We start from the raw sequence: 20925 nt of genomic DNA on the forward strand, positions 1-20925 counted from the left end.
TTCAGTTACATGCAATTTAGTTGCTAATCTTGCCGCAGCGCTATCACTACGTAGGCTTGCTTCGTTTAAAGTCCCATCTTCGTGTTAGACGCCCGACAAACTTCAGCATCAAGTTAATTTTACCACAAACCGGCAAATTACACAGACAAACTAGTCTAGCTAGCCTATCTGTGTTATTTGTACTGTGGAAAATTAAACAGGTCACCTGTACACTTAACGATGTAAGCCTTTGCTAACTTGGCAAAGCTTAGTGAGAAATATGTTTAAACATCATTCCTATTTGCCTTAAGATAATTCCATGTATTTGTCTTTAATAGAGTAAGGATTGGTCGTTTGTGCAACCATGTTAAATCCTAATAAATGAATGATAAAATGTCATTAAATATTCTCATTTACTTTGACTTATCATTAGCGCAACTATGTGTGCCTGCGTGTTAAATAAATCATTTTATTTTTTATTTTTAAGTACTTAGTACTTACCTACTTATTTACAATTCTATGGATTATAAAAATATGAACTTTAGTAAGACGCTTTTTACCAGACTGCCGCAGAATAGAAGCAATTTTTACAGCTGAATGATGAAAAGAATATTATGTGGAATTCTTAATGGCATGGATCAAATCTACCTATACATTATAGATAGGCAAGCCGTCCAATTACCCAATGCTACACATTACTTGTCCTTGTCATCCTCAGAAATCAGAGCACCTATGTACTTTAGCTAATGCTTAGGTAGCACCTGATAGTAAGCATCAGAGTTGAGGTGGGTTTTGTAAGAGCAAAAAGAAATAACCGATTTTAACAATTTTGGCAAGGTGATTTTTTGGTTAACGAGCTGGCGACATAAAAAAGGTCCACAGCTAAATCATCGCACGAGGTCCTGTGAATTACCCGCCATTAAGGCCGCCATTGCTAGAAAGTAAGTCAGTTGTCCTTCCTCTGTTATTATGCCAGCTTGTAAAAATTCGTAAAACTTCTCATGAAGTTTTGTAATTTTCTATAACAACATCGTTCAGGCGCTTGTCGGAAACCGTAAAATATCCGGTTATGTGAAAACGTTACAGAATATTAAATGTGCAATATTACATTCTCAGTTGACAACGAATATTTAGGTATTTTTGTGATTCTTCACGTTACACATGTATGTGGAAATTGCACGTCGTCAGTACGCGAGGAATTTTAATATCTTTCGAAACTTTGAATACTTGCCAGGTACGTTATTTAAATTTTAATGCCCTATTACTTAGCCTTACGAGTTTAATCAATGTATCGCCAGTACTCAATCACCATTTCTCTCCTTAAATGTGAATGGAGTGTATCGATCTGTAAATGTAGTATAATGTGTATCGATATGTAGATCTATAATTTGTCGGACATCGCGACTTTCATGATCGATACTTTTACGAAGTTCGACCTGCGCATTATTTAAACTCCTACCATAATAAAACAACATTCTCGTCCCTTCTGTAATAATAACACAATTAGTTAAGAAATACGTCATCGTACAAAGCTTGACCCATCTCATATAAACTTGTCAATCAATAACTCTCCTGTTATTTTGGGTACTAACATTTCACTACAATTGGAATTGCAATTCAGTTATAAGTTGCTGTAAAAGTGGAAAAGTTTCAGGGGGCTTATTTAAAAATTAAATTATTATTCATTCTTTTCTTACCCGCTTTAATACTTAGCAAAAAAAATCTATTAAGTATATTTACATGTTTATTGTTTACCGCGCAATTTTTGAATATTTTTCAATATATTTAATAGCTTTAAAAAAAAGACACCAAACAAGTATTTTTTTTAATCCTTATTTATCTAATATTATCGAGTGTTACAATTAACGTTTCAAGTTCATTACGATATAGACATTGTGATATATTATCTATTTAAAACTACATAATACCTTACGTACCCACCTCTTTCTCTTAGGACTTCTTTTCAATCATCATATGAATCTACGAATGATAGAAAAAGTCTTATCGTTTATTTTTTCTAGTCTGTGAAGTAAAGCAAACGATTAATCTAATTAATTGATTAATAATATATTAATTTTATTTGGATGATACATAGCAAAATAATCAAGACAACGCCATCTTGCGGTATTCATCGAATTTATTTTCTATCAAAGGATCCTGTTATTTAGATAGCTCCTGGGTTCAGAATTGGATTATTATATTTATTACATATCCATAAGTTTGTGAATGATTTACGTGCTGGTGGTAGGATATATTTTATATCCGCCTGGATAACGACCACCGTACACAAGATATTGACACTCGCCAGCGGCCCACGTGTGTCGCGTTCCAGGATCAGACTACGTATATCCGTTTCCAACAGGCCGGCAAAATTGCGTCGACTTCTGAGGGGTAATCGTCTCCAGTCAATCGACATTCTATTGGACTCCACTCCACTCACGATCAGATGCAGTGGTAAGTTTGCCGTGCTCGTATAAAAAAATCTAGGTAAAAATATATTCCCAAATTGATTTATTACTGTACATAAGTGTATCCTTTGCCATTGTTTGCAACCCTTGCCTGAAGTCGAAATTTAAAAAAAAATCCCACCCATGCGGTTTCTAATTTATGAGAATTAATCCAATGTCGATGGATAAAAGTATTCTATGACCTACACAAATTATTACCTCACAAATAAAAGTGAACAATATTTGACTAAATGTGAGACAAGTTGAAAACTTTATAGCACACAAAACTGTATTTTTTTTATTATTTTGTTTTACTTTATCCTTCTACAAATAATTTTTATCTGATGTAGACTTTAAACACAAAACCTATTTTTTAGGGAATTTTAATAAATAAAAATAACTATTGTTCTTTGGAAGTATTTATTTTCTGTATTGTAAATCTAAAAATATTTACAATGAAATAAAGATCTAAAAAATCATCACATTAATTGATCTATCTGATTACTCGTTCGAATATACATTACCTACAATACAATGTTCAATTTAATTAAAACTATAAATAAATATAAAATGAAATGTTAATATCCTATATTCTAACATAATAATCATAATTATTGCTTTGCAAAGTGATAAAATATTGTTCTCATTTCATGTTCAAATTGTAACGATGAACTCTATGCGCTCAATTTAACATTATAGGGCTCATAATTGTCTGGCCAGCAAACTTTATAAAACGTTACATACACATTGAAGAATACAATACGTTGCGTGCAACAATTGATCAATAGTATAGATATGGCTCTATAGGAATTTCGAAGGTGTGTGAATTCTACCAATCCGCACTAGACCAGCGTGGTGGACTAAGGCCTAATCCCTCTCAGTAGTAGAAGAGGCCCGTGCTCAGCAGTGGGCAAGTATATTATACAGGGCTGATATTATTATTATTATAGATATGGCATACCAAATCAAACAAATGTTATGTGTGGAATGTGAAAAAAAACACACGACTCCGTGTCGTTTGAGAGACCTACATGTGATTGATGCATTGTTTTTCGCTCGATCACAAACATCGACTTCTATGTCGTGTATTTTTGAACATTTTAAGTGCGCAATTCTACACATTATGTGTCGGGTAATTTGATGTGTTTTAACCAGTACAAATAATGCACGTTATTTACGCGTAGTGTATGCAATCGTCCCAATTGGGATAATTTTGCTTTTCTATAACACTTGCTGTGGCCGCGGCTTCTCACGCATGACGTATTTTTCGACGTCAGATTTTAATGTCCACCTGTGAAAACTACATTAAAATACCAATGCCAAAAAATAAAATAATTCAAAAAATTACTGATTTGTGTTCTAATACTCTCCTGTATTCCCCTGTTTCCATTTTTAACTTTCTTACAATATACAGATATTCCCAGGTTCTACTGTTTTATTATATATACAGATATAATATAATATCACTGGTTACATGGCAGTACCCGAGAAGCTGTCAATTGAATGCATAAAACCTCTTCGTTTTTCAACTAATCCAATTTGTGTTAACAACGTTTCTTGACGTAGTGAAATAAAATTGAAAATAATGAGGTGTTGCCGTACTTGTTAAAATATTTATTAGATTTTGAACTCTAAAATTGAACGCCTAGAGTTTACCTACAGAATAGTTAGCCATGGACATAAATATCTAGACATGCCTTGTTATATGAAACACTGCTCTCATACAAATTAAATGCGGCACCCGTTCTAATATTGTGATAACTTTGGTTGATACAAAACTTTGTATAATATTTTCAACACATATGTATCAAAATGACAAAATCAGTTGCATTTACTTTAATAAAATTAACAGTAGTCAAAACATTCACACAAAATTACTTTCCTGTGTAAATCATATAACACGATTTTTACCGGCTTCCCTTTCATAATTAATGCTATATCTAAATATCATTAGAACAATTTGCAAATCGTTACCTATGTTGTGTCGGATTTCCTTTCCGAGTATTCCACCCTTCGCCACTTACTTTTATCTATTTAAAAACGCATATCTATGATCTTGTTTCTATTACGTCTTATACATTGAAAAGTCTTACAAGCTGGAAAACCTTTACTAAATATTTAAGCCAATAAAATATTTAATTCGTTGCCATTACTAATAACATTTTCAAATGTCCACGTTGAAGAAAATTATATATTTATGGTAATACAATAAGATTTTATACATCGAATATTTATAATCAGGCGATTTAATTTTAATGAAATAAACCTCAAAATGCGACGTAATTTCTAATTTTTATAAAACTAACAAGATAAAGGGATGTCCAGAATTTTTTGAATAATGGCTCATTATTAATTAGGCGGAGTTATAATAGTAGCTGTCTAGGCAAGTACAAGTACTCAAACACAATCTTTAGAAATGCAAGTTTCAAATGAATATGTACAGACCAACAATCCTACTTATAAAAATTTTGCAAAGCTATGCGTAGTTAAAACACAAATTTACTCGATCATCTGTGAGTCAAAAGCCGCCATCTTGCCTATTAATAAGATTTAAACTAGGAAACCGATGATGTTTTTGGCAGCTATCTTAACGCCAAAACAAGTTTATAAGTAAGACTGCAAATATATATGTAAGGTTAGTGGGCCTTATTCCGTCTACTGGGGCATATCCGTCCATTGCAATTACGGGCGTTCTTACCTATGGACAGCTTTAATAACCGTATATGTACATAGGGCATTTTTTACTCTCTTACGTGTACAGCTATCGAAACTATCCTTAGGATAAAACGCCCGAAATTGCATGACAGATTCGCCCTTATTTTAGACGGAATAAGGCCCCCTAACCTTACTCTAGTAACTAATATGGAACGTCTTCGTTTCATGTATACATCCATTTGAAGTTTAGCATACATTGCACTATATACAAATTCGTCACAATCTATTTCGGAAATATAAAGGCAGTGCTAGATTCACAAAAATAAAGTAATAAACTCACACGAGCCACTAAGGTTAAGTGAGATTTCTAATATGTGTAAAAACGCCTACAAACATGTAAGTACAAACATTTTTATTAAACACTAAAGGAATCAAGTTTAGACCGATACGATTTATTTGAGCACGTTACAATCTAAATTATTATGCGTTATATAACATTACTAAGTATATTTTATTCATAAAAGGGTATATAGGTAAGTATAGTTAATGGTGAAAATGGACAACTAATAAGTGTCTTGTGAATATCGCTCATATTGCTTCTAACATAGTAGTGACAATATCTTCAACTACTCATATGCTTTTTATTTATCACAATAGAACGAAGGCAATGTTACAGAACTCTTATGTTACTAGACCTAATTTTAAACAACACTTTAATATTATGACGTATTTTTAAGGATATAAATTTTTGGTATGATAACTTCAGAAATCTGCAATAATATAGTAGTAATCCAAATTACCTTAATTTTATGGAAATAGATTACTTAAAGGACATTAAAAAAAAGAATTGCGAAGTATATTGACTTAGCTATTAATCTGAATCAATATTATACTCTGTGGCATCAAATAAATATTACAAATAAACAAAATTATTTACTATAAATTATACTAATAAAACTCAGCATAGACCATTTTGCTTGTCTATTCCAAGTGTCGTCAAAATAGACAAACAAAACTGAAATCTTTAAACACGTGTCATATTTTTTATAAAACATGTAAGAAGTTTTAAAATATGTGTGTTAGTAGGGAATTGTCAAATAATACCAATTGTCTTGCAAAAGACTCAATTCAGTCTTGAGAAGGGAATGATAGGAGTTATTATCGACTAACCGCCATTTTCAAAAAGATCCCAATTGTTTTTTTTTTTATATATTTCAAAAATGGACCAATCAGAACAAAGTCTTTATGACATGCTTACCAATGAGCTATTTATTTTGATTGGTTCATTCTCGGAATCGGATTGAAGATTGAGATTAGGATCGTTTTTTGAAAACGGCCGTTATGCATTTTTTTCCATTTACACTTAGACACTTACGTCAATTAATATCAACAATTATTATCGCCTTTCGAGACATTAGACATAGTCACTATATAACGCAATAATTAGACGTTTCACATATTAATTTGATTTCGTGTAATATTAAACGCCATATTTATTGCGATAGTAGACAATCCCCTATTTTACGACATATATTATTCATCTTAATAATATTTGAGGTTTTAAATGAGTATAAAGCAGGATTGTTCGTAGATTGAGATGGCACTAAGGGAGATATTAATATAGAGGTTACATGGAGGTACACAATTGTATACTGATTCAATACATTGATTATGTCAACCCTAAAAAAATACATAGTAGTTACTAAATTTCGAGACTAAACAAATATTTAAAAACACAAAATATACTTAAAAGACAGTATTATTTGTGTTTTTATTAATAAAATGCAGTATTTATAACCACCATGTATAGCATTAGGATTTTTAAAATTCGAATTTATTGTAACGGACAGGAAGTTAAAAGCACGGAAATGACCGCCACATACAGCCGCCACCCTGTCACCACTTAGCAAAATGTTATCTACTACATTCTAAATAAAATAATGCGCCTAATAATTAATATAGTATCTACAAAATTCACTATACTTTATCAAAATATATAAAAAAAGAAGACTAGTATTAATCTACAGTAATTATACATATTGAACATACTGTGTACTGTTTAATCTTTAAGGCAACATTTATTGTGGGATAATATTTATTAATTAAGTTGTAGTTTTTTTTTTTATAGCCTTAGTAGGCAAAAGAGCGAGCGGTCGGCCTGATGTTAAGCAGCATCCGCCGTCCATGGACTAAAGCAATGCCAGATGCCAATGTCAAGCCGTTGCCCACCTAGATTCGTTCGCAAAGCCTTATAGCGATTGACATTCTAGAACTCACACGTTAATGGGGCCATAAATTAGATAATTTAATAAATGGCTTCTTTGCGTCGAAATACCCGATTTAAGGCAGACGCATATATGGCGGAGCAAAGCAAAAATAATCTCTGCGCTGCGCTCCGCCATATAAGCGCCAGCCCTGGATCTAAACGTTGCCTTAAAAATTATTACAAATAAATCATCTAGCGTTTACTATTCGTGCAAAGAATATACATTTTTGTCACAATTAAATCTAAAGTATTAAATGTAATTAAATTTAATACTGAGCTCATTGGAAAATGTTTATTTTAATGAGATAATTTATTATGTTGTGATGTGATACACGAGTCAACACGAATTTATTAATTAAAATGAGGTGTTAGCCTCTTATTTAAACAACAAAATATATTAATCGATTGTCGAATGAAATAAATAAATATTTATATTAGAATTATTTTGTTCATCAGGAATAAATAAATTACTAACATATTGCATTGTATTTCAATTAAAATACTAAAATATCAGCTATGATTAATGTATGCGGACAATGCCATTTTAGTATAAATTTTCAATGATTATTATCAAACCGAATAATTAATTAGCCTTTTTTTACGGCAAAAGCTTAGCATTTGATCTTCAATTTATGTGATTATATTCTTATATTACGCATAAGTAATCTGAGTGGCGAGCCAAAAGCTGAACGAATAATAATTTATAAATGAATTTGAAATGACAAAAACTTTAATAATTCATCAAAGTGATTATATAAGTAATCGACTTATTATATTTTGAATGAAAAAAAAAAGGAAATTTTGATGTATAAAATAATGGTTACTAAAATATTTTTTGTAAATGAAGCGACAATCACCATAAATTATTGTATTCTTGTCAATATAATTTTAGTAAAGACTTAAATTTAATTTTATAAGCCTCCACTACTTTTCAAAGTACACTTCGTATCTTTTCTGAGTATACGTATTATTCACAATTTATTAACCTTTCTCCACAATTAAAAAGTTTCACGCGATCAAGTTCAAAATAACATGTTGCATACTTTATATATAGTCATTCAAATTTGTTTAGTAAAATAATAAAAATATTTATTTTTCGTTACCAATAAATAAATTAAAAAAAAAACTCATTATTCTTGAATTTCTAAATTTAAGTGACTGGAACATAATTTGTTCACATTCAAGCCGATATTAAAAAAAAACAAGGAGTGTCATAAAAAATCAAAAAATTATTTAGGGTACCATGCCCCTACACAATATTATTACATACATTTTTCGTACTACATAAAGAAAAAACCTGTACCTATTCCAATTAGGAAATTTCTCCAATATTTTATTCCGCCAAATTGTAATCCTAAATCCGCGAAAAACTAGCGGTTTAGAGACCAAATATATATGAACATAGAGTTCATTTTACCGCGCGTTTCAACATTATAACAACAACCAAATCATACCTCGATATGATCGTCCGGTACAGGTGTGTGTTTCAACTTCTTCACGTTGAGTATAGAAGGTTTCTGTGTGCGTGTGTGCCATACGTACACTTTGGTACAGTTGTCGGCTAGCGGTTCCATCTCTTCTTTCGTTGTGAAATATTTCAATATTTCGCTCTCCTGTAAAAAAAATATTTTTTTTAAAATCATCATGCCTTCGTCTCGATCGGTGTAGATAGACATGTAATGACTGAGTTCAACATTTTTAACAGTATTTTTGGAATTGAAATATTTGACATAAAATCCTTCCCTATACAAATTTTCTATTTAACATAATAATAATTAATATTATACATCAAAAGAAATGAACGTAAATATGTGTCCGCACAGGATATTGATAACAAATTACCATGGGCCTGTATAAATAAACGTAAAGTTTAGATAACATTATCGCAAAGTTACGCACATTGCGTGAACTATTTCGATCAGAGTTCATGGTATAGGGAGAAGTTTGAAGGAATTTTGTTAAAAAAAATTACGCTACTTCAAAAACGTAAAGTTTTACAATCGATGGCTCCTAAGTAAACTATCGTATCTGGAAAAATTTCGCTATCTTCAGTACCTTGGTACTGTTTACTAACAAACCCATTTAATTCAAAATAAATAAAAGAAAAAACACTTTATTAACAATCATTTACTAACTTCTTTTTAATGGGTTTTGGTAGTAAAAAGTACCTATATGAGGAATCGTTAAAAAAGTGAATATCGCAATTTTTTTAGATACGATAGTTTACTTAGGAGCCATCGAAATGTTCTCTCTCTAACATAATGTTAATGTTGAAATATTCTGATTGCTGTCTCTATCTCTAATACAGTATCAGAATTAGAACATTCTAACGTTATTGTATTAGTAATAGGGGCGTGACTAAACCTAATGAATAATGTTTCAAAGATACATCTGTTCGTAAACCATTCCAGTCAACAAAGTAATTTTAATTTACGCTTTTTTCCTTATTCTATTAACAGTAGTAACGACTGAATTACAAAGTTCTTCGTGAAAATCCACGGAGCTCGTTATCCTGAGACATAAGTTTCATGAGGCCCATACTCTGGCTAGAATATCAAAGGAAGACAGTGCACACGCACTGTTGTTTGACTATAGTAATAGAAATTCGGGTGGTGCATACCCGGACGGGCCCTACATGAGAGACCCTACCAGTAATACAGTAATACATTGCAAAGAACATACTAAACAGTTTGATCTGTTGACCCAATTATATGAAAACAAAATGTTATATCACTGACTCATTATAACAAGGTCCTATGTTATATTTTTTTCACGAATTAAATTATATTTATCACATGTCTGGGTATTTTTCAATAAAAAAGCAATTTTTTATTATTGCAAAATAACCCCGAAAAATAAATAAAGAGGGATTCATGAATTATTGTCCTTTCTAATTTTAACCAACATGAAAATTCTAAATCTAATTTTTCCAACATCAATAAGAATTAACATAGGACTTGTAATGAATATTACTCAGGCTCACTAGCAAGCGATAAGTGCCCTTATGCATCGATACAACTTTATTTAGGACGCGTAAGGTGACATTAATAATACCAGTCACAAAACAATTACCTTCAATTTAAATAATAGACACACATGTGTGATCAATTGGCATCAATTTGTGTACGTCGGTTGATTGTACTTTCTTTTTTTCTAACATTTACACATTCGGCCTGACTATTTTGTTCCTTTGCCTGTTAGCTACAGAAAAGAAGTAAAAGCACTTCGACCCTCATAGCATCGTGATAATAATGAAGGGTCGAAACAAAAAAATTGAATTAGATTTTTATTTCATTTGATTTATAAGATAAATAATGCATGGTTAAATAGTTTAGATTGATAATAATATAGAACCAACAATCCTGTTAATTCCTAAATATTATTTTATTTATTATTATTATTTGGAATCCTTACAGCTTAATATAAATAGTCTAAAGTGTTACAAAATTTACAACAGGGCCAAAAAGTTTTCGAAGGTACGTTAATACAGTAATGTGAAAAAGGCTACGAATTCACAAAATCCAGTCAACAGTAATGAACTATAGTAAGTAGCATATTGTTATAGCTTATAACTCTATCAATAACTCCATATAGGTATATTCAATAACGTCGTATGTAGATTTTCAACACATTGACGTACCAGCTGCTAGAATTACTACCTAACACACTTATCTACTACTATCTACTTAACTACTTATTACTTTCACCGAATTAGCACAAATATACCAATTCCATAATCTATTTCAGCAAAACGAACCAACCTGGAATCCAGACTGCACCTTCCTCGAGAACTTCGCGTCTGGATGATCAAGGAACAAGGTGGCGTTGATAGCAAACCCGGCCATGTCGATCGGGAACGGTCTGAAGGGCTTCCAGACCGCATTGAAGCCAGTCACTTTGCCGTTGGTGACTAGCGGCATCTCCACACGCATCCCACCGACGATGCCCACTGGCCACACGCCTACTTTGTTGATTTTCCGCATCTGAAGATTAACATTTATATGAATTTATTATTTATCAAAAAGCGGCAATAGTCTAGCCTAGTTGGTTGTGGAACGGAGTGCAGAGACGAATGTTCGTTCAAAACTTAAGGGTAGATACACTTCTGACTTTTCTAAAATCATGCGTGTATTCTTTGTGAATTATCGCTTGCTTCAAAGGTGAAGGAAAACGTTGTGAGAAAAAGCTGCATATCTACGAAGTTCTGTAAAGGAATTTTGAATTGGAATTGGAATTTTGAGGCCAGTATGATGGACTAAGACAACTCCGTAGAAAAGGAGCCCTATGCCTAGCAGTGGGACAGTTTCTAATACAGGGTTGATATGATTATTATTAATTATCTTTAAAATATACAAAACAAGAACTCATGTGAAAGCGTATCAAACAAACATGATTTTGATTGACGCAAAGACCGTAACCTTACCTTGCATTGACTTAGAAGATACTTTCCCAGATACCTATATAGTGAGACTTATTCCGGGAAGTATTTCACATGAGCGAAGCGGTGGGCAGTAGCATCTAGTGCAATAAATAATAAAGTGTAGCCCAAAGTTATTTGAACGAATAAAATTAAAAACTTCAAGACGCCTTTTTTAAAGGTTGAAGACGACTTCAAATTTTGAATTTGCTCAACAACTTTTGTAGTTGACTGTACATGCGGACTATAATAAGGTTTGCCTCATTAAGTGTTAAACAAATTAATTATATTATAACAAAAAATGTGTTATTTAAAGCAACGCGTAGTTAATGATAAATCTGAACTTCTGGAAATTCCTATTTCAGTACTATAAGATATGAACACAATCGTGTATAGTTTCCAGATATATACAACACGATGCACTTTGACAACCCATACTTTGTATACGGTCTATACCCTGTATAAAATATATTTTAACTAGCTTTTGCCCGCGGCTCCGCCCGCGTTAAAAAGCTTTTCAGCCTAAAGTTTTCCGTTATAAAAGTAGTAGTTTCCCGGGAGCCTATGTTCTTCCCAGGGTCTCAAACTGTCTCCATACAAAATTTCATCTTAATACGTTGGGTAGTTTTTGAGTTTAACACGTTCAGGCAGACAGATGCAGCGGGGGACTTTGTTTTATAATATATTTCTTAGAACTTTTTAAGAAGAACAATCCCGTCATACATTATTGTTGCATAACTTTAACCGTTTACGCAGCGCACGCACGCACAACGGAAGCTCTCAAAACTAATAAATTGTCCCCGTTTTTGCAACATGTTTCATTACTGCTCCGCTCCTATTGGTCATAGCGTGATGATATATAGCCTATAGCACTCCAGGAACAAAGGACTATCCAACACAAAGAGATTTTTTCAGTTCAAACCGGTAGTTCCTTAGATTAGCCATTACTGCTCCGCTCCTATTGGTCATAGCGTGATGATATATAGCCTATAGCACTCCACAAACAAAGGACTATTCAACACAAAAAGAATTTTTCAGTTCGAATCGGTAGTTCCCGAGATTAGCTATTACTGTTCCGCTCCTATTGGGTATAGCGTGATGATATATAGCCTATAGCACTCCAAGAACAAAGGGCTATCCAACGCAAAAAGAATTTTTCAGTTTGGACCTGTGGTTCCTGAGATTAGCCATTACTGCTCCGCTCCTATTGGGTATAGCGTGATGATATAAGCCTATAGCACTCCAGGAACAAAGGGCTATCCAACGCAAAAAGAATTTTTCAGTTTGGACCGGTAGTTCCTGAGATTAGCCATTACTGCTCCGCTCGCATTGTGTATAGCGTGATGATATATAGCCTATAGCACTCCACGAACAAAGGGCTATCCAGCGCAAAAAGAATTTTTCAGTTTAGACCGGTAGTTCCTGAGATTAGCCATTACTGCTCCGCTCCTATTGGGTATAGCGTAATGATATGTAGCCTATAGCACTCCACGAACAAAGGGCTATCCAACGCAAAAAGATTTTTTCAGTTTAGACCGGTAGTTCCTGAGATTAGCGCGTTCAAACAAACAAACAAACAAACTCTTCAGCTTTATATAATAGTATAGAAGTATAGATTATGTTTTCCCACATTTTACGCTTGCAATTCTGTAAAACAAAACTTATTTTTTGTATAGCTACAATTTAATTTATAACTCATTCTGTATAAAGTCAGCAAAAAAATCAACATCCATAAAAAATCATCAGCTGAAAACTCAAGAACATTACGTTCGACGTCAACCGCAATGGAGAGGTCGGTTCAACAACCCACGTTTCTGGGTTAAGATAAGAGTGTAAGGCCAGCGGAGCGATTAGAAGGGTTATATATTGCGAAACGTCACGGAACAAAAAGATTCAGATTGCTTGTATTTGTGCTTAACCGTAGCTCGATATTATATATAGAAGTATTTATTTCATACACTTTATATGCATGAAATATACAGGCGGAATTATTTTCGGAGGTATTTTATCCTACTTAACCTTCGGGTGGTGTAGAGTTTAAAGGGATACAGATTTTTTTATCCAATTTTGCACCTTTGCCTTACGGGGATAAAGGTGTCATATGTGCTCTTTTTTAACACATAATATTATTAAGGATATTTTAGTGTACATATTTTTCAGATTTTTATCCACTAACATTTTGTGTTTATCCCAAAAAGATATTTTATTGAAATTAATATCATATAGTTAATGGGTAGGCTAACTACCTAAGAATAGCACATACATGATAGAGCAGATAAATAGATATTTTACTTTAGATTATATTATTAATTGTATTACAGCAATAAAAAACTTATCTCGAATTTAGTCGTTAGGGAAAACCCGCACCTAGTAGCAACACATACAAAATTATTACGTAAGATAAAAACATTGACTAAAAACATACCGGAAGCTCCTTCTCTCTTTAAGCTATGCGTCATTATAACTACCGTTTGTTGATATGTTTTTTTTTTTCGATAAATTATTCCGAGTAAAATTATTCTTCGAATTATGGCAAATTCAACGCTATGGAGATGGATTTTGGTGTTACAATTACAAAAGAGTATTATAGTCTATTTATAACATTTACTGTAACTTTCATATATGTTCTCCTAACAGTAGTATATATACTATTAAATGGTCAAATTGAAGAATTCTATTTCCGCGTGAAGGGCACATATTAATTATCAATTGTGACTTTACCAATCTCAGCATAGAGCTAGCATATTGAGATTTTATATTTGGCTGGTTAAAAATAATACATACTTCTCAGAACAATAGTAAAACCCCCAAATGAATTTGCTTTTCGATGGATTTAACATGCAGCACGTTTTTTTTTTCAGTAGGTATAAGTATTTAAGTAATACCGTATATAATAAATATTGTTATGTATGTACGTACATTATCATTATTTCGTTCAATTTACAAATTTATAAATAAATCAAACGCACCGATATCAAACTCATATGATAAGTGCGAAGTTAGTTAAAATGTTTGTTCGTTAGAAGTAAACGCATAAACAGCTGAGCGGGTTTTGATAAACTTTGGCACACGGTTATACCCTATTCTGAATTAACATGGCCATTTTTTATTCCGGAAGGTAATTTGCATCCATGAGAAATTATGGATGCAAATTACCTTATATGGATGGGATGTTTTTACTTTTTAACATATTTTTAAAGAGGTGGGCTGGTGTCGTACAGATGGCAAAATCAATGGCTACAGTATTTTATGGACTTCATGCGGTCGAAGCCGCGAGCAACACTTAGTAAAACGTAACACAGATTCTTATTTTATATTTTTGATAAGTAATAAATATAGTTTAATTATAATATATAATTATTATTAAAGTGTATAGTTGATAAATCCAATCGCCACTATATTTACATATAACAGAGTATGCTTAAGTGGGTACACTTCAATGAAGAGGGTCCAATCCATAATATAAAATGAGATGATCATAAAAATATATTACGTACTTACCAATATTAATTCACCATTTTATAAGGATAACTGTCTAAGGGCCGTACTAGTAAATTCAACTCATTTTCATTCTCAAGCGCGATATCAGTTGAGACAGTCAAATTAAAGTCAGCATCTTAAGATTGTCGTCGAATAATTAACAGATATAAACAACATCTTAAATGATATCTTAAATTACAAGTATGATGGGTTTGATGGCCGAGTTTTGATTATTAAACAGCGCGAACTCAACTGACACGAATGAACTATTATAAGATTTTATATAAAAAAATATTATAACAATAATTATGAGATAGACGTCGGAAACCGATTAAAATGCACGTCGCTTATTTAAGTAAGCCATGAGTCATGGGTAAGTTTATATTTCTGTAAATTACTATACGAACAAGGAAAACGGATGTCCTTCAAAAAAACTCTTCGATAGCTCCCAAGTACACTATCGCATCTAAAAAAAAATAAGCGTATTTTTATCTAAGTACTGTTTACTATCACACTTATTAAAAAAAAACTTCATTCATCAACTTTTTTTAAATAAGTTTAGGGAATAAACAGTATAAAATCTTCATTTATTAACTTTTTTTAATGGCTTTGAAACTAAACAGTAGGTACCTAGATAACAAAACGCTTAAAAAGTGTAAATCGTAATTTTTTCAGATACGATTATTTACGTAGGAGCATTTTAGGAGCTATCGTATTTCTAGACATTTATGTCAGTATTATTAGGGTTAGTATTATTTATTATAGTTTTCCACCTTTATATATTTGATAATTCAAAAGTAAACCATCATTGGCGCATTGCGATGCCATGGTTTAGAATATATATAAAAAAACAATTAGCAATCGTGAGACGAGCTTTGTATTTGTAAAGTTTATTAACGAACAATTATTAACAAATGTAAACATATCTAAAAACCAGTTTAAATTGGTCATAAATAACTTACGAAAGTAAAACTTACGAATGTAACGCCCACTTTACATTAGTATTTGTAAGGATACGTTTGATATATTATTTTTAAGTAATTAACTTATAAACGTTCAAAAATGAAGCATGTTTTATATTTCATCTTTCTATTCTAAGATATAATTGGAAATAGAACTAAAATTGGACCACACTGTATAACTACATATAATCTCAACAAAAAAAAACAATAAATACGTTGCAATCATCAAAAAATAATATTATAAGGTATTCTCTGGTACGTAAATTTTCTCACGTTTTTTTTCCTTTACTTAAGTGAGCAATAATTAAATCATTAATAAAGAATACACACATAACTTTAAAATGTCATAAGAGTGCGCCTTGGATTTTTAACCTGCGGACATCCGTCGCGGTAGTCCTTTCCATTCCCAACTATATTATCGGGCACTTTAGTTATTACATTTAATTGGATTTAAATGATAGAATAAAATAACTAAATTCTAATAAAGTAATGTGCTTACCTCTTCAAATACTTTCAGAGAGTATGTGTTATCATCATCCATGAAGTAAACCACACCTTTTTTGTCCTCCGCTGTTTCTAAATAACCTCTAAGCCATTCCAGTGCCGCATTCCTTTGTTCCACTCCACTTGCCTGTAAATTTAGTTTATTTGCCTCAGTTACATACACAAATGCAGCAATGTCATGGTTAGTTATAGCTACATTACTTGATTATGAAATAGAATTAAGCTATAAAGAAATACAATAGATAACTCAAAAATAAACACTCATAAAAACGTATAATAAATCTATGTTAAGGCTCTCCCCCAAGCAACCAGCCTTGAAAATTCGTTCCATACTTTTGTGGCGCACGAGTTACCGGCGCAAATGTGCACAGATAAATTATTTCTTTAAAAAATAAAATCTAAAGCATTTTGAAAATTTTTTGCAACCAAAACATTTCTTATTAAATTGTCTATGTAATAGTGCAGACAATTTTAGTTGTATTTTCATTTTGGTATGAATGAAACAATATTCCTATTGTAAAAAAAATCAAAGAGCCAAAATAAAGATCACATATTGTAGAAGTATGTATAGTGTTTCATTTTTTTCTAAATCTATCATAAATGTCAAATAATCTTTTAAAAACAGGGTTAGCATGCAGATTGGCAGAGAGGAGTGCCTTAAAAAACTAACTTAGATATCTATAGCAGTCAATTTAAGTTTGAGAGCCCATGATTAAATAACCAATGAAAAAGATATCAATAAATTATTACTCTTATAAAAAACAGATAATATTAATAAATATTAATTTTATGGAGATAAATAAAATACAAAATATGAATAGATTTTATAATCTGAATATATAAAACTGTAAACAACTGCCCATTATTTTTTTTTTAAATATTAATCCATAGATTGCAACAACCATTACAAAGACTTCCTATTAAAGCCAGACCAAAAGCAAAAAACAATAGGTCAATTAAGAAAGCAGATATGTCAATTTAGAGTTTATCCATGAAGTTCTACAGCTATAAGACAAAGCAATTTATCAATTATACATCAGACAAATTGACAGATGTTCCATTTTAAAATACATTTAGTACAATAGTCTGAAAAGCTGTAAAATAGGCCAGATGTTAACAGCATATGCCGTTTATAGAATACTCAAACTAAGAACCGCCAAATTAAATTTAAAATTGGCCTACATACACAATACCAAGTGGTGTTGTACAGTTTGGTTTTAAACAGGCAAATATTGATATCCATCACCTGAAATGTTTTAATGTATAAGCAACATAAAAATATAATGTGAGGGGACAAATTTAATCAGGATTAAGAAAGAAGAATTTATTTTAGGATTATTCCGAAATCTTATTAAAATATAAAATTACCAGCCCTAATTAGTATATTGATCCACGATGGGGCATAACTGTTCTCCGATACTGAGAGCATTTAGGTTTTAGTCCACCAAGAAGGCTTATTGCAGGTTGGTAGACTTCACATACATAAAACATAAAAAATAAATAATATAAATGATAATAGAATACAACTCTGTAAAAGAGTGACCATATATCATTAGGATCATAAATGAAACCTGGGTGCAACTGGTTTGATACTGAAAGAAATGCCACAAGAGAAGCCTTACATCACTCATATTATTTCTGAATAAACAAAAATTTATTCTACACTTACTCATGATAATTGTTTACTGTAAGTTGAGAAGAAATTTAAAACAATGTCATCTAATTGCAAAATGCATTCAATGTTGACTCAAAGATAACAATGCAATGTTTACAAATTGTTTCAATGTAAAAAGATATCTCATCTGATATGTTCATTTGTAATAATAATTGGTGCTGTGTATATTTTTAAACACTACAAATGTATGCATTTTTTTTTTACATATTATAATGTGACAAGTGTTTTGCGACACCATAAATTTTACTGAGAACTTGTAAGAACTACCCAGATTGTACAAATATTGGGAAATTGGAATGCAGATAGTTTTTTAGGACTAGATATTCTCATTGATTTGCTCTCTTTTTTGTTTACTTATTTAATTAATGTCTGAGTGTGCATGAGACTTATGGTTATAAAAAGTGAATCACAAATTATATTAGAAAATTTAGTGTTCTTACTTATTTTTTAAAACTTTTATAAAAAGAATGATATATTCCGTTAAAATATGTATTAAGGCTGTAGTTTTATATTGTAATAGGAATTGTAGGCTTACTAACACAAAAAATATATTTAAACTTACCATGCAGATTGAATAAAAAAACAATTTTGTGATAAAGCATCACATTATAAAAAATATAGTTACTTTAATAGCAAGTAACTAAATCATATTAATTACTATTTATTTCAATAATATAATAATGTAACAAAATAACAATAATTTGCATAATAATCACATGCCATTAACATTTATTATTAGTAATAGATATGTTATATTTACAAACATACCGTGGAATGTTTCGCCTTATGTGTTTTCACATTGAGATGTGTGTATTTGAGTGAGGACTCTTTTAGGAGATTCTCTACCAATTTTGTCTTGGTCTCTGAATCCTCGATGACGATCCAGTGAAAATTCTTCACCAATGACAATGTTTGTGATAACCTGAATAGAATGTACACCATATTAAACATGGCAATTGTTTTTGATTTATTTTAAAAGTGATGAATGGATTTTATTTTAAAAGTGATGAATGGATTTATATATATAATTTCCGATGAATTTACTGAATTAAAATTAATGTTCTGATTGCAGAGTACAGACAAAGTAAATATAGTTGAGTATGGACAAGAAAACAGTTTGTAAATAATTTTTGATACAACAAATTCAACAGGAATTCTCATGACGATAACTAAATATTTAATTACTTTATGTTAATTAAGAATGAATTGTTGTTGGTCATATGATTATGGGAATTTATTATTTACAGTTGTAATGTTATTATTTAAGACTAAACTTTTGGAGCATTATTTTGGACAGTATAAATAGTGACTATTAGGTACTAGAAATATATATTATATATAAAATCAATAAAGGGATCAACAAAAATACTACTGAATAATAAAATCTATGCTATGACAAAACAATTCAAGCTTTGAGAACAAAGTAATGGCAAATTTTAATAACAACTTTTATTAGACTTTTATTTTAATACAGCCTTGTCACAGGTTAGCCTCTTTGAACACAATAGTACTACCGCATTTGTTCTTGTTGACCGACAATCTAAACCTATCCCTCAGGAATAAATTTGCAGATTTACTAATTAATAACTTGGTATTTCTATTGATAAAGTGGCACCGTGCTGTGTCACTATATTCTTTTGTTGGAGTCCGAATGCAATTACCTTCGTAAGAACAAATGGTATGTATTAAAACTATAAATTACACAAGAATATTAATGGCACGCATGTTGCGATCATTGCCAAACACGTTATTCAAAACATAACAGTTAGCACTAACCATAAATCAAGGGCAATATCATCACGAATAAACAAAAATATGTGCATACCTTGTGAGATCAGCTTTCTGTGCGAGACGAGCGTATGTCGGTGTAATTCCGTATATCGGCGGCAAATAACTAGACATTTCAGGACTAAATTGACACTGAAAAGCCGGCTTGTTATTAAATAAAAACAGTAAGACGAAAACTAACATTCCCATTGCTAGATATTGCTTCTTTATGTTAACAAAAGACATTTTATTGTCGATAACTGCGCTTACGATTATATCAATTAAACCACACACGCGTTTGCATTCACTGAACACAATAATTTAGTAAGCTATACTCCATGCCTTTCAACAATATAATATTTCGTGAATTATTTCGGCCGCTTACGACGACGACCGAGTCCGACGGAAATAATGACAAGTCAGATATACAGATTATATAAAAAGTGAACTAGGATTGAATGAAACTTTTAGCTGATTAGCGCCATCTCTTATCGTAGGGACCAACGGCAGCTGATTAAAAGGGGATAGATTTTAAATTTAAACATTTAATTTATTTCATAATACTATTAACAGTCCATTACAAATTATATTTCTAGAACTTATTTTTGAAGTACACAACATAAATCTGAAATCAAAGAATTTAAAAAAAGTTGTAAATATAGTTATGTATTCATAGATGGCGCTAAGTTAAATATGTTTAATATTCTGATGTAGGAAGATCGGTAGTATTTTATTTATTTTGATTGTAATGAATCGTTACAGTGCAGTTACCT

At 31.3% G+C, this 20925-nt stretch overlaps 1 protein-coding gene across 2 annotated transcripts; it reads right to left on the reverse strand.

Annotated features, from left to right (window-relative positions):
• Window positions 1-2834: 2834 nt before the first annotated feature.
• LOC115452661 (galactosylgalactosylxylosylprotein 3-beta-glucuronosyltransferase I) lies at window positions 2835-20555 on the reverse strand. 2 transcript variants are annotated; one of them, XR_003939502.2, is made up of 6 exons: window positions 20211-20555; window positions 19154-19307; window positions 16706-16837; window positions 11109-11330; window positions 5271-8960; window positions 2835-5071 (listed from the first exon to the last, which is right to left on the reverse strand). XR_003939502.2 is itself a non-coding variant. In XM_030181246.2 (5 exons), the coding sequence occupies exons 1-5, from the start codon at window positions 20396-20398 to the stop codon at window positions 8796-8798; spliced, it is 861 nt and encodes a 286-aa protein (XP_030037106.1). In that variant the 5' UTR covers window positions 20399-20555; the 3' UTR covers window positions 2835-8795. The 2 variants fall into 2 exon arrangements, 1 of the variants encoding a protein (XP_030037106.1); XM_030181246.2 differs by having other exon boundaries at window positions 2835-8960.
• Between the last annotated feature and the right edge of the window lie 370 nt (window positions 20556-20925).

Source organism: Manduca sexta, unplaced genomic scaffold (assembly GCF_014839805.1).
Source record: "Manduca sexta isolate Smith_Timp_Sample1 unplaced genomic scaffold, JHU_Msex_v1.0 HiC_scaffold_2257, whole genome shotgun sequence".
NCBI lineage: Eukaryota > Metazoa > Arthropoda > Insecta > Lepidoptera > Sphingidae > Manduca > Manduca sexta.

Bases quoted from the DNA above. Each gene is read 5' to 3' on its own strand.
- LOC115452661 (XM_030181246.2), bottom strand. From the start codon at position 20,398: ATGTCTTTTGTTAACATAAAGAAGCAATATCTAGCAATGGGAATGTTA. The intron at 19,308-20,210 runs GTATGCACATAT...CATTCTATTCAG, and splicing joins CAGAAAGCTGATCTCACAAG to GTTATCACAAACATTGTCAT. The intron at 8,961-11,108 runs GTTGGTTCGTTT...TTTTTTTTACAG, and splicing joins AGGTGCAGTCTGGATTCCAG to GAGAGCGAAATATTGAAATA.